The sequence below is a fragment of the Pseudorasbora parva genome, chromosome 10 (assembly GCF_024679245.1).
Source record: "Pseudorasbora parva isolate DD20220531a chromosome 10, ASM2467924v1, whole genome shotgun sequence".
NCBI classification, from domain to species: Eukaryota; Metazoa; Chordata; class Actinopteri; order Cypriniformes; family Gobionidae; genus Pseudorasbora; species Pseudorasbora parva.
The window spans coordinates 17,297,299-17,310,237 of NC_090181.1; the positions used below are offsets into that span (position 1 = coordinate 17,297,299).

The following is a 12,939-nucleotide window of genomic DNA, read 5'->3' on the forward strand; positions in this document are numbered from 1 at the left end:
TGTACTGAACTCTTGTTATTTAACTATGGCAAGGTTCATTAAATTTTTCATTCTAGGGCACCTTTAATTCTGTTGCATTTATACCCTATATTCACAAAGTATAACATTTACTTTCAATGATCCGACAGTGGGTTGCAAATTTGTTAGCACAAGTTGTGTTGGAATGCTGTGTTTATTCCGTTCATATTCATTCAAACTTCTTTCGCATCATATAATAAATTCTATTGAAACATTACTTTATCAAAAAATAACATAATAGGTGCTTTATATTGAATAACATTTAAAGCATGTATTAGAAATAATGAATAATAAATAAATACTGATACAAATAAAACATTTTTATTTAATTTACATATTTGTATTTGGCATACACAGAGTGCACAGAGGTGCACTGTTTGGATCAAGTTCCTGTTGAAGAGTCACTGACAAGTAATTTATTCACATAATGTTCTCTCTCTTAAAATGCAAATTGTAAATAATGTAAATGTCAACATCCTCACATGTATTAAGTGACTGAAGTCTGTTAGTGGAAACAAGAGCTTCTTAAACCTGTTTTATTATCTTGGTTGAAGACAGTTCCATAAATATTTTATGTGTAGAGTTACGTTTCAACAAGTTTAATGGTGCAATGCAAAAATGTTTAGTTGTGCGCAAGGTGTTGAAAGTTGAAACTTAAAGGTGCAGTGTGTAATATTGACAGCTAGCAGTTGAAATGGGTACTGCAGTCCAAATTCGGCCGCTCCTCCTCAGACTCGACACTCACACGGGTTGCCAGATTGAGGACATGCAACAGGAACAAGAGCAGTTGACAATAGAAGGCGACAAGCCTAACACTATAAGTTGATGAGTTGATTTGATGAGTTTGATGTTTTTATAAGCTCTGGTCATAGCTGAGGCTCTTTTAGGTCAGGTAGAATCTGCGGTCTCTGACCCAGTTAATTTGCTGGCTTCCATGTCTGCAATACACTGTTTTGCGCCAACTGGAAACCGAGGGTGTCAAAATACTGTTAGGTAAATTGGCATGTTTCCTAAATATCTGAAACATATTATGGTATTTTTATGCTTTAGTACAGTCAACAACAAAAAAGTACATACAGCACCTTTAATGGAATGGAATCACAGAAAATAGCTTATTTCCGCTTTGAAAAATAAGAGACAGTTTCTTAATATATATTTTTTTAAAGTTAGGGCTGTGGCATTGTGATCAGAACGAGATTCAAAACTTTTACCCTTGGTGCTTATGCGTAAAAAGTAGAATTGAATCCGCCATTTTTCTGAAGAAAAAAAAACTCAGCAAAAGATAATCAGCAAACATAATGAGGTACAGTTGTCGGCAGGTGGCAATCTCATTGAAGAGAAGCTCAGACAGTACAGATAAAAGCCTCCATTCTGTGAAAGCATAAAGTCAGCTGGACCTACACGTGCCCAGTGCAAGTCCACTCACATCCCTTTCATCCTCACACCTGCACTGGCCTATTTGTCTACTGTGAGTCATTCTGAGTCATCTAGGACAGCAAGCATGGAGCTCACCATCAACAAACATGCCCACATGCCTCATCAGCTGCTGTCCGATGCCAAGTGACAGACAGACTTTCCTCTTTCCACTTACCCTTCTCAAACTGCAGCTTCCTGTACCTCTGCATTATCTCCGTGGCCACCATGCATTCAATCTGACAGAAAAAGAGAGAGAACGAAGATATTATAAAACAATATGGTCTGATGGATTCAAAAACACTCTTTGCTTTGCAGATATTGCATTTAGCAATTCAATTTGATCTGGGTAAACACACACTCAACATCAAATATGGTTTCTAATCTAATCATTGTCTCAAGATCAAACAAAACAGCAGGAATACGCACGTTTAATTTTTGCTTGGCGATTCTAGTGCAAACGACATGCTTCAGCTTTAAGAAGAGCCCAAAAAAGACACATTAGTTGCTCTAATGCTTTGCATCTGGGCTTGATTCATCTGGTTTAGCTGCTTTGATACTGAACGAGCCAGCCATCCTCACAATGAGCCTGCAGCGCAGAGGAGGAACCCTGCCCTCGGACTGACCTCATACTTGGAAGGATTTCGTGGTGCAAGCAACCGAGGGAAGAGTCAGAGTGGAGAGGTTTCAGCATCCATTTTATGCTAAAAGAGCCTTAAATCTCATCCTGATGAGATGCAGATCCATTTTAGGATTTTTACTTGAATACTAAAGTATTTGTTGTTTCAGAAGCTGGGACTATAGCAGGGTTTGCAAATAGTTGCTAAAACCCCATTATTCCTAACAAAATCATCATCGTTTTTAGACTCCCCACCCAGATAAACATATTATATTATAATATTATATACTTATATACAAATATTATATACTGCTTAACAGATCATTAGTTAGACACAGTTAGTAATTAGTTTTTAGTGTTGTTCATATACTAGGTATATTCATAAACTAGCTTTATGGGCCTTATTTATTATGCAAGTTGATATTCTGAAAAAATAAAAAATAAATAAAACCACATTAATCTTAATAACTATTGATTTTGTATTTAAGCATTTATAAGTGATATATCATTTAAGGAAGGCTGGAAATAAAAACACTTTATATCCAGGTATCCAATTATTAAGCAGGTTTTACTTTTAAAGGGATAGTTCATATAAAAATTGAAAAGGTGTTGTTTATCTGCTTACCCCCATTGCATCCAAGATGTAGGTTTCAACAAAGACACCTACATCTTGGATGCACTGGGGGTAAGCAGATAAACATCACATTTTCATTTTAGAGTGAACTATCCCTTTAAAGCTGCAGTCTGTAAGTTAATTTTTTTTGTCACCATCTCTGTTTGAAAACTGCAACTGCAGTTATTTGTGGAATTATTATCTTTACGTGGCTTGTGCATCGTCACGGCTCCTCAGCGCGGATGAATCAAATGTTTTGAGCAGTATGTGTGGCTGTTGTTCATTCACCACAGCGGTGTGGATACTGTACATCAGAATCACAGATTCGGCGTCTTGGAGTATAACCAAAATGAGAATTTTCAACAGAAAATGTCATCTGAACAAGTAGGTAACATGTCTGCCACTTTTGTTCTGGCCAACTGAGAAAAAAGCATTAAAATAAATAGCACTATGAACGATGATTAAATCTAGCGGTCGCTTATATCACATCAAACTGCCAAATTAATATTATTGTTATACTTTGTTCTCAAATTGTTACTATTAACGACATCAACATTGCGTGACTGTGTATTTAGTGTGTATTAGTGTTACCTGTACATTTCAATTTCTGTACAGTCAATCTTAGAGAAAAGGCTATAAATGATCCGCCACCTGCAGCATCCTCACAACATCCTCCTTCTTTATGTATACAGACGTGACAATGAAGCAAATTCGAACGGTGATAGTAAGGAGTAAGGAGATAGTATTGAATGCAATAGTCATGTACTTGATCAAAAATTGATTTTGGATAACTTTTAACCAAAAAAAGTTAAGGACTGCAGCTTTAAAATTAGCAAATTTAAAAATGATTAAATGCTAATGAGAAGTATAGAATACTAATTCAATACCAGAAAATCGCAAAATTAAGGCATGACCGAAGGACAGCAAAACGCTCGTTGGTTCAGCAGGGTCATACAAAAACAGGGCAAAAAGAAAAGACATGTTAACTGCAAGACAATTAGGAATTAAGGCGAAGAATTAGCTGTGAAACCATCAGGTAACCTTTAGATTATTAGTGCCATCCTTTTCTCCAGAATTACAAGGTGTCAGGATCTCAGACAATTTGCTATGGTAAAGTATATATAAACAATATATATAAACATTTTTTGAACAGCAGTGTATATTGACATTACCTCATTTTCTTGTAAATGTCCACGTTTTGGACAGGCCGAGTCTGGACAGCTGATGGCTGTTTCGAAGCCCTCTTTGATGAGAAGCTCCACATACTGCTTCAGGCACTTTGAAAAGGATAATAAGACATACAAATTAAGTTAATAAAATACAAAATATGGAAAAACACATTATGTGTAAACAAATTCTGCTTTTAATTTTCTGTTCAATTTGCACACTGTATCTGTGAGCGTGTGAGTACAGAGGCACTTAACCACTTGAAATGCACTGTTAACTTCTTCAAAATAATTACGCTGTATAACATCTCAATTTAATGAAGACGCAGTCACTTGTCCAAGACTAATTATCCTCTAGCGTTAGCAATTTGCAAACTCACTGTTTTAATAGGCTGTGAAAAAAATCTTATTTTATTATTTCATTTTTGCTTCAGAGGAAAAATCAGGTCATATTTCCATATCGTCTCTCCCACTCTCTCTCAAAATTAAATAATAATAAAAATAAATAATATAATAATAAATAAAATCAAAACAATTAATTAAATAAATAATTATTATTAAAGAAATAATCTGAACGCAGCAAAAAGTAATTGTGTATTTGAGCTTTAAAGAATGTTTGGCAAGTCAAAGTCTGAGGGAGTTGTTTCCATAAACATGCTTTGCTTAAGACACAAAGACAGTTTTGTCCCTAGTGAGCTCAGACACAACGAAGACAAGGCTTCTCAGAGCCAGATGAGGAGATGCTTTCCCTTTACCCTACTCTAGAAGCTTCCTTACCCCAAATGTTGCCTGCAACCTCATGATATAAATAAAACTGCTCACAAATCAGTACAATAACACAGCAAAGGGAAAGCCAGGACAGCAAACCTCAGAGGGTTGAAGACGACTGTTTATTACTGGACTGTGAATCACACTGCTGAAATAAAAAAACAGAGTTCATTTGGCCTGTGGATATTCTGTCTATAGCTGTGAACTCTCTGCTTATATATAGACACATTTCAAAATGTCTGAGTCTTATGTAAGAATCCCACTGATTTATTTTTAGACGTTCCATTCCTATTACTGTGAAACCTAAAGACAGAATTCAAGAATGAAATAAAACAGAGAATCAATCTTCATAATGTTATTTTAGGCCATTGACATCTATTTTAAATTTAAATACAATAAATACAATAAAATAGTTTTATTTTTAATTTATATTCTCATTATATATTTCTTTTATTTCATTTTGATAAATCATATAACATAAAATAATACTAAAGTAAATATTTGATCAATTTTTATTTATGTTGCTTATTATACATTACATTTTATTTTATGTTGATAAAAAATTACAAATAAAAAAAATAGATATAATAAAATAGATCAAGGTTTTTCAAACCTAAAATTAGGGCTGTAAACGATTAATCGCAATTATATAAATGTTTATATAATATGTGTGTACGGTGTATAATTATTCTGTACACTCACCTAAAGGGTTATTAGGAACACCATACTAATACTGTGTTTGACCCCCTTTCGCCTTCAGAACTGACTTAATTCTACGTGGCATTGATTCAACAAGGTGCTGAAAGCATTCTTTAGAAATGTCGGCCCATATTGATAGGATAGCATCTTGCAGTTGATGGAGATTTGTAGGATGCACATCCAGGGCACGGACCTCCTTTTGCACAGCATCCCAAAGATGCTGTATTGGGTTGAGATCTGGTGACTGTGGGGGCCATTTTAGTACAGTGAACTTATTGTCATGTTCAAGAAACCAATTTGAAATGATTTGAGCTTTGTGACATGGTGCATTATCCTGCTGGAAGTAGCCATCAGAGGTTGGGTACAGGGTGGTCATAAAGGGATGGACATGGTCAGAAACAATGCTCTGGTAGGCCGTGGCATTTAAACGATGACCAATTGGCACTAAGGGGCCTAAAGTGTGCCAAGAAAACATCCCCCACACCATTACACCATCACCACCAGCCTGCACAGTGATAACAAGGCATGATGGATCCATGTTCTCATTCTGTTTACGCCAAATTCTGACTCTACCATCTGAATGTCTCAACAAAAATCGAGACGCATCAGACCAGGCAACATTTTTCCAGTCTTCAACTGTCTAATTTTGGTGAGCTCGTACAAATTGTAGACTCTTTTTCTTATTTGTAGTGGAGATGAGTGGTACCCGGTGGGGTCTTCTGCTGTTGTAGCCCATCCACCTAAAGGTTGTGCGTGTTGTGGCTTCACAAATGCTTTGCTGCATACCTCCGTTGTAACGAGTGGTTATTTCAGTCGAAGTTGCTCTTCTATCAGCTTGAATCAGTGGCCCATTCTCCTCTGACCTCTAGCATCAACAAGGCATTTTCGACCACAGGACTGCCGCATACCATTCTTTGTAAACCCTAGAAATTGTTGTGCGTGAAAATTCCAGTAACTGAGCAGATTGTGAAATACTCAGACGGCCCGTCTGGCACCAACAACCATGCCACGCTCAAAATTGCTTAAATCACCTCTTTCCCATTCTGACTTCAGTTTGGAGTTCAGGAGATTGTCTTGACCAGGACCACACCCTTAAATGCATTGAAGCAACTGCCATGTGATTGGTTGATTAGATAATTGCATTAATGACGAAGACCCTTTGGGTCAAAATGTTGTCCTTTTTAATACATTTTTGGGAGCAGCAAATAGCAGTGTGCAGATTTTGTTTACTTTGATTAATGAGAAATTGAACAGGTGTTTCTAATTAGGCTTGGGCGGTAATACGGTAAAATGGTATACCGCGGGATCTAAAAATAGCAACGGTATCAGTTTCAATACCGTCAAACCGTCAAAAAAAAAATTCAGATCAACTTACATATTGCTGATCAACAATTAATTATTAAATATTTAATAAGTTGAACTAATTAAACTATTTACATATTAAATACTATTTATTTGTTAAATGCCTAAATATGTGTATCCGTTGTTGTGACAGCGTGGATGAGAGAGAGAGAGAGAGAGGGGAAAAGACGGCGAGTCGGGCACTGAGTTATTCGGTCTCGAAACTTCTGCAGTTTGGAAGTATTTTGGGTTTTGACGGTAAATACAGACGAGGCAATTTGCAAATTGTGCAACAAAAAGATGACCGCGAGAGATGGAAATACCTTGAACCTAAGGGCGCATATCCGTTAACCACCATCCACTCACTGCTGCGTGGATGAAAAACCGAGCGCACCCTCGGACTATGCTGTAATATTGCCGAAGCCTTTTGTCACACAGCTGGCAATGTAAGCAATAAGCATGAACTCCACAAAAATCAAGTGGACATGGGACTCACAAAAAAAAAATTCAATTGTCTGACAATTGTCTCATAACGGTAAGCATAAAACGTGCAGAGTTTCTCAGGGGCAGGGGCTCAAATGTAAAAAATAAAATAAAAATATAGGCCTATATATATAAGCCAGCCAACAGTTTGTTGACGCTGTCTGAGCCTTACATCATAATGTTTTAATTATTCACGGTAATACCGTATACCGAGGTAAAATAGGGAGGAGGTTTGACGGTATCAAAATTTGGATACCGCCCAAGCCTATTTCTAATAACCCTTAATTGAGTGTATGTGATGTGATTCGACAACAAACGTTTATTTTGGTTGCGAATAATCGCGATTAATCGTTTACAGCCCTATCTAAAATCCATGTTTAGATACTACTCACCAGGGTGCAGAAGATGCATTGGCACTGGGTGATGGTGGTCATTTGCTCCAAGGGAAACTCTCCCAGGCACAACTTACAGGACACCAGCGGGTCCAGGGCCAAGTCCCAGGTGGGTCGGTACCTAGCTGTAGTCATGATGCCTGCTGCCGAGCTGAAACAGAATAGCTGCTATTAGAAAAAAGCCTACACACTTTAATGCACCTATACAAACAGCACAAAGCTTTTAACCGCTGCCAATCTAAAGTGGCGACTGCTGCCGCAGCCACAATAAGTGCTTCTCAGCGCTAATATCCACGGAATCACAAACATCAGCCCTTTAAATGCACATCAAATTAGCCACGTTGCGTTTAGAGATGGTCTAACAGAAACAGTGGTGAAAGGGGCAAACACATTTACCCCCATTTATATTCTGTAGGCCAGCTTAAGGCCTGGTCAAGAAGTGCTTTTCTGAGACGTGCAGGAGTCTAGTCTGACTGTAATGGAATGAAAAGTCGGACCAGATAGACGGAACAATTTTTCGTCTTCTGCTGTGCTGAATGAAAGATGAGTGTGGTACTCAGAGAGAGAGAGAGAGAGAGAGAGAGAGAGAGAGAGAGAGAGAGAGAGAGAGAGAGAGAGAGAGAGAGAGAGAGAGAGAGAGAGAGAGAGAGAGAGAGAGAGAGAGAGAGAGAGAGAGAGAGAGAGAGAGAGAGAGAGAGACACACCGCCTACATCTCCCCTTTTTTACAGTTTTTCAGAGATGGATATTTTTGGAAGTCTCGACTATGAGACACTTCCATTTTCTCACGCTGAAGTGGGCTGTTGTGCATAGAGATGCTTGTGGCTCAAGTGTTTACAGGAAGTGATGTGAACATCAACACTCTTCTTGGCTGCTATGGGGGAAAGGGGAACGAGGCAGATGCGCTTCTGCCGGTGGTAGAACGGGTGCTTAAGGCAGGTTATGTTCACTTGTGGCAGGATGAGGGAAGAAACTTCTCTGTATGTTGGGCAGAATCACTCAGGATGCTTTTAGACATTTCAGTCAGCGATGTAGAGAGTTGTGTGATGTAGTGTTGAGGTTTAGTGCAAGGTGCCGGAAGGCTCTTAACACATGCAGGTGTCGTTTATGTCATCTTTCTATGCTGACATCAAATGAAAGCAAAAATATTTCACTCCACCTATCTTTGTCCTGTTAATTAAAGATTTTAAATGGAAATGTGCCACAACTGGTTAACTATAAATGCTAAACTTTTATCACCCATGATTCTATAAAGAATTCGCCACCAATCAGAGAATATCAAGCCAAAATTAACAAAATAACTTTTTAGCACACACCCACTCTAATGAAGTACTGTGAATAACTTAAGACAGTTTCCTTATGCTCTCAAAATACAACTATAATATATGTATCCTGTAAAAAACACACACACACACACAAAAAAAACACGTTTATTTACACAAACTGAAGCCAAAAAGCGTTAGGTTGTGCCCCGCTCTCCCCTACAATCTTTTTATGAGCCTTTTTTATCAAAGTGGTAGTTGAGTAGCTGTCTATGTAGGGACAGAACGCTCTCAGAAAAGATCTTCATTTGTGTTCCGAAGATGAACAAAAGTCAAAAGCTTGGAACGACAGGAGGGTAAGCAATAAATGACAGAATTATAATTTGTAGGTGAACTAACCCTTTAAGTATGAGAAATTGCAGTTCTCATTTTGAGGGCACAGAGCAGATAGGTTTTTTCCTAGTGCTACAGAGTAGACGTTAACAGGCTTTTAAGCTCTCATTCATCATTTCCACAAAAAGTCTTGGCTGTTTCCGCTTGATAAGTCAAACGAGGTGAAGTATTGATAGCTTGATGATGCACCAGTGCAGCCTCCAGGATATCAAGAACAGAGACGGCAAAGAAAGCTGATTTTGCTGGTTGAGCTCAGCGGTCTTACATCACTCTCCCTTCAACCTGTCACAACCTGTCTTGCTCATGCACATCCATCCATCTCTGATGCTCGTTCTCTCAGACTACCACCTCATCTGAGCAACACAGAGGAAAGAGACCACATTCACAATAAATTGATATTCACATGTATGCAAATAATATTAGATATATTTACTTACAGTATTCTTTGTGTGTGTGTGTGTGTGTGTGTGTGTGTGTGTGTGTGTGTGTGTGTGTGTGTGTGTGTGTGTGTGTGTGTGTGTGTCTGTGTCTGTGTCTGTGTCTGTGTCTGTGTCTGTGTCTGTGTGTGTGTGTGTGTGTGTGTGTGTGTGTGGTTAAAAGAGGTGTGCTTGCTTCAAGTCCCAAAAGAATCTTTCATAGAAATAGTTATGAATAGGTTTGATTCAGTTTAACAATCCCATTCCCATTTACCCACCCTCAACATCAAAAATCAAGGTCTCCAGTGACAAATGTTCTGTGAGAAAAGGTGGTGCGTGAGATAGTTCACTGATCTGCATTACTCAGAAAGCAAATATCACTTTCCAAAAGAGAAACAATAACAAGGAAAAACAAGTAATCCTCAACAATGCAGCCCTCAGAGAGAACATCACTATGCCCTCATTTCAGTTTCTTATCAGATCACTGAACAGAACAGAATAATTTATCATGAGTTCAGCCTGCAATATGATTTACAACATTATGAAAGAAAAAGAAAAAACATGTGATGCATCTGGGATTGTTCACACAAAACTGAAAATTGTTATCATTTACATTATGTGAATGCAATACATTTCATTTGTTTGTGTTTTTGTCCATGCAAAAAGTCACTGGGGTCTAGTTGTTTCAGACTTTCACTGAACAATATAAATAGTTGAAACATCTTAAAATAGGTTATGTTTTGTTCCAGAGAAGAAAGAAAGTCATACAGGATTGAGAAGAAACGTAAGTATATGATGACATGAACTTCGTCCATCTAGCGGTTACATTATATAAATTGAATGCATGTTCAAGATAAACCTAAATTTAGGACTTCCCTGAAATTGCTGATGGCAACTTGAAAGATTTTGAAAATATGTATTTTATCCATCCCTACCTCAGATTTGATCAAAATGCCACACCAAACACTGTGGTTACGATCATAACCCAGCAAGCAATGCAGCGTTTAAAAGATGCCCAACAGCCGTCCAAACACAGCACGGATGTCTAGGCAAAATTTGGGCTGTCAGAGAATATTTAATAGAATATTGTAGAAATGTCTAACCATAGCCCAAGAATAGACTAGTCACCAACATATAGAACATGTCAAAGAAATGAAACCAAACACCTTGTAATCATAGTTGACTTGATGATAGAATTTCATAAATCTCAAGTTATTTAGGGAAAAATTACATGTAACCAATTTCAAGGTTATTTTGGCTAGAAGTGGGTTACTCATAGCCTGAAATACTTTTAAAAAGACAATAAAGGAAACAATATATTTCTATGTTATTACCATTTATGCTTTTAAAGTAGCAACAATAACTGAATTTTGTCCGACAGTATGGTTTCCAATAGAATTGATGCTCAAATGGTTACAAACATGCTATTCATAGTGAGACTATACCTTATCTTCTTCCATAGAGTTCTTTTCATTCTTATACAGAGTCTTTATGTTCAAATATGAAATAAGTGCAGAAGGTGCAACTTCTCAAAAGGTCTTGTGTTGGTCTCTAAGTCTCCCCATCATTATTTATTCTCAGAGAAATGGGTCAGTCTCACAATGAAAGAAGTACCTGCCTGAATATTTCAAGATATGGATGCCCCAGTCTCCACAAACATGAACACAATGTTCCCTTACTCAACTTTATCTGACTTTTGGCTTCTACTCAATCATCTTTGAAAAGAGCAGAATCATTTACCTGCTCCATGGGCTCAGTTCGACTTCATTTATCATAAAATAAAAGCATCATGTTTCACCATTAACCACTGTGTGGTAATACTGTAGGCATGGGTTTCATAACACTTTCAGTCAGAAAATGATTGACGATAATAAATGAGATCAGTCAGATGCCTACAGCACAACAGACAGGCATGAGAGCCGTTTTTTTATGATTTTCCCACATTTTAATACATCGCAGAATGAATCAGCAGTTAATATATGTTTACTCTGAAACATTATGCTCAAAAAACAGGTCTATTTTTTTATCATTATTACAGTTATTTATTAATGTAAATATTTTAACTTATTTTTAAAACATGAATTATATCAGATTTAAAGGAGCCCTAGAATGAAAAATTGAATTAACCTTGCCATAATAATAAAAGTTCAGTACATGGACATCACATACTGTGAGTCTCAAACACCACTGCCTCCTCCTTCATATGTAAATCTCGTGAATCAAAAACGCCACAGAAAAATAAGTGCTACTCAACATAAACCCAACCGTGACGCAAGCGTTGGGGATCATTTATATGTATGCCCCCAACATTTGCATTTGTCCAAACATGTTCATGTTCAGGTGGAACTGGGTACTGCAGGTAAACAAGACACTGGAGGATAGCAAAAACGGCTCTCATGACACACGTCATGTTCAGGCTGTGCAGGGGACGTCTGGACTATTCATATGTCAACAGTCATGGTTGAGGTTTATTATAATCGGATACCACAACAAATCGTTCGATTGTTCGGCCCATTTCAAGCAAGCTTTGCTCAGCGTCTTAAACTGAAGAAAGGGGCAACTGTATTCCAAATACTGATGCCAAAATCATCAGTATTAAAACAATAAAAGACCTGAAATATTTCAGTTGGTGTGCAATGAATCTAAAATATATGAAAGTTTAATTTTTATCATTACATTATGGAAAATAATGAACTTTATCACAATATTCTAATTTTTTGAGAAGGACCTGTATAGGGACAATTTATAGGGTTGTAAATGGACCTGTAAAACTGTATCTGGACAATTGTTTTCCTTAAATAAGCCAAATACCTTCTATGTAGATATCAGAGAACAATTTTACATATTGTTTCAAATCATTCTAGGGCACCTTTAAATATGTCGCAGCTTAGAAATCTAGACGCACCCTAGTGGCAGCAAATCTAATTTGCAGCGAGTGTCGTCTAGCAACTCTCCATAGACTTGCGAGCTGGAAAAATCAAACTCTGTTCAGGCCAATCACATCTTGTATAGAGTCGGTGGGCGGGCTTAACATTATGACGGCAGAGTTCTGCTTGTGTGCTACATGTAAAAAAAGAAGCTGGCGAACGGCGGTCTTTCGGATCGCTTTGGCCTCAGAAAAGCTGAACAACTCTGGAAGACTTAGAGTTCAGCTTTTCTCTGAGAAAAGAACAAAGAATGACACTGTGTGTGTGTATATTATATATATACATATACATACATACATACATACATATATATATATATATATACACTGTAAAACATTTTTTTGAAAAAAAGTTACCTGGTTGCCTTAAAATTTTGAGTTCATTGAAATTAACATTTTGAGTTAATACAATGACAATTTTTTGAGATTCGA

The 12,939-nt window shown here is 37.3% G+C and overlaps 1 protein-coding gene across 1 annotated transcript in view; it reads right to left on the reverse strand.

The window, feature by feature from the left end:
• The window catches only part of rnf144aa (ring finger protein 144aa), a 51,081-nt gene that overhangs the window by 21,761 nt on the left and 16,381 nt on the right, over positions 1-12,939 (reverse strand). The window contains exons 2-4 of the mRNA XM_067455361.1: positions 7,513-7,663; positions 3,836-3,940; positions 1,610-1,670 (exon numbers count right to left, since the gene is read on the reverse strand). Coding sequence (XP_067311462.1) covers positions 1,610-1,670; positions 3,836-3,940; positions 7,513-7,647 — 301 coding nt within the window. The 5' untranslated portion in view covers positions 7,648-7,663. The remainder of the gene's footprint in view (positions 1-1,609; positions 1,671-3,835; positions 3,941-7,512; positions 7,664-12,939) is intronic.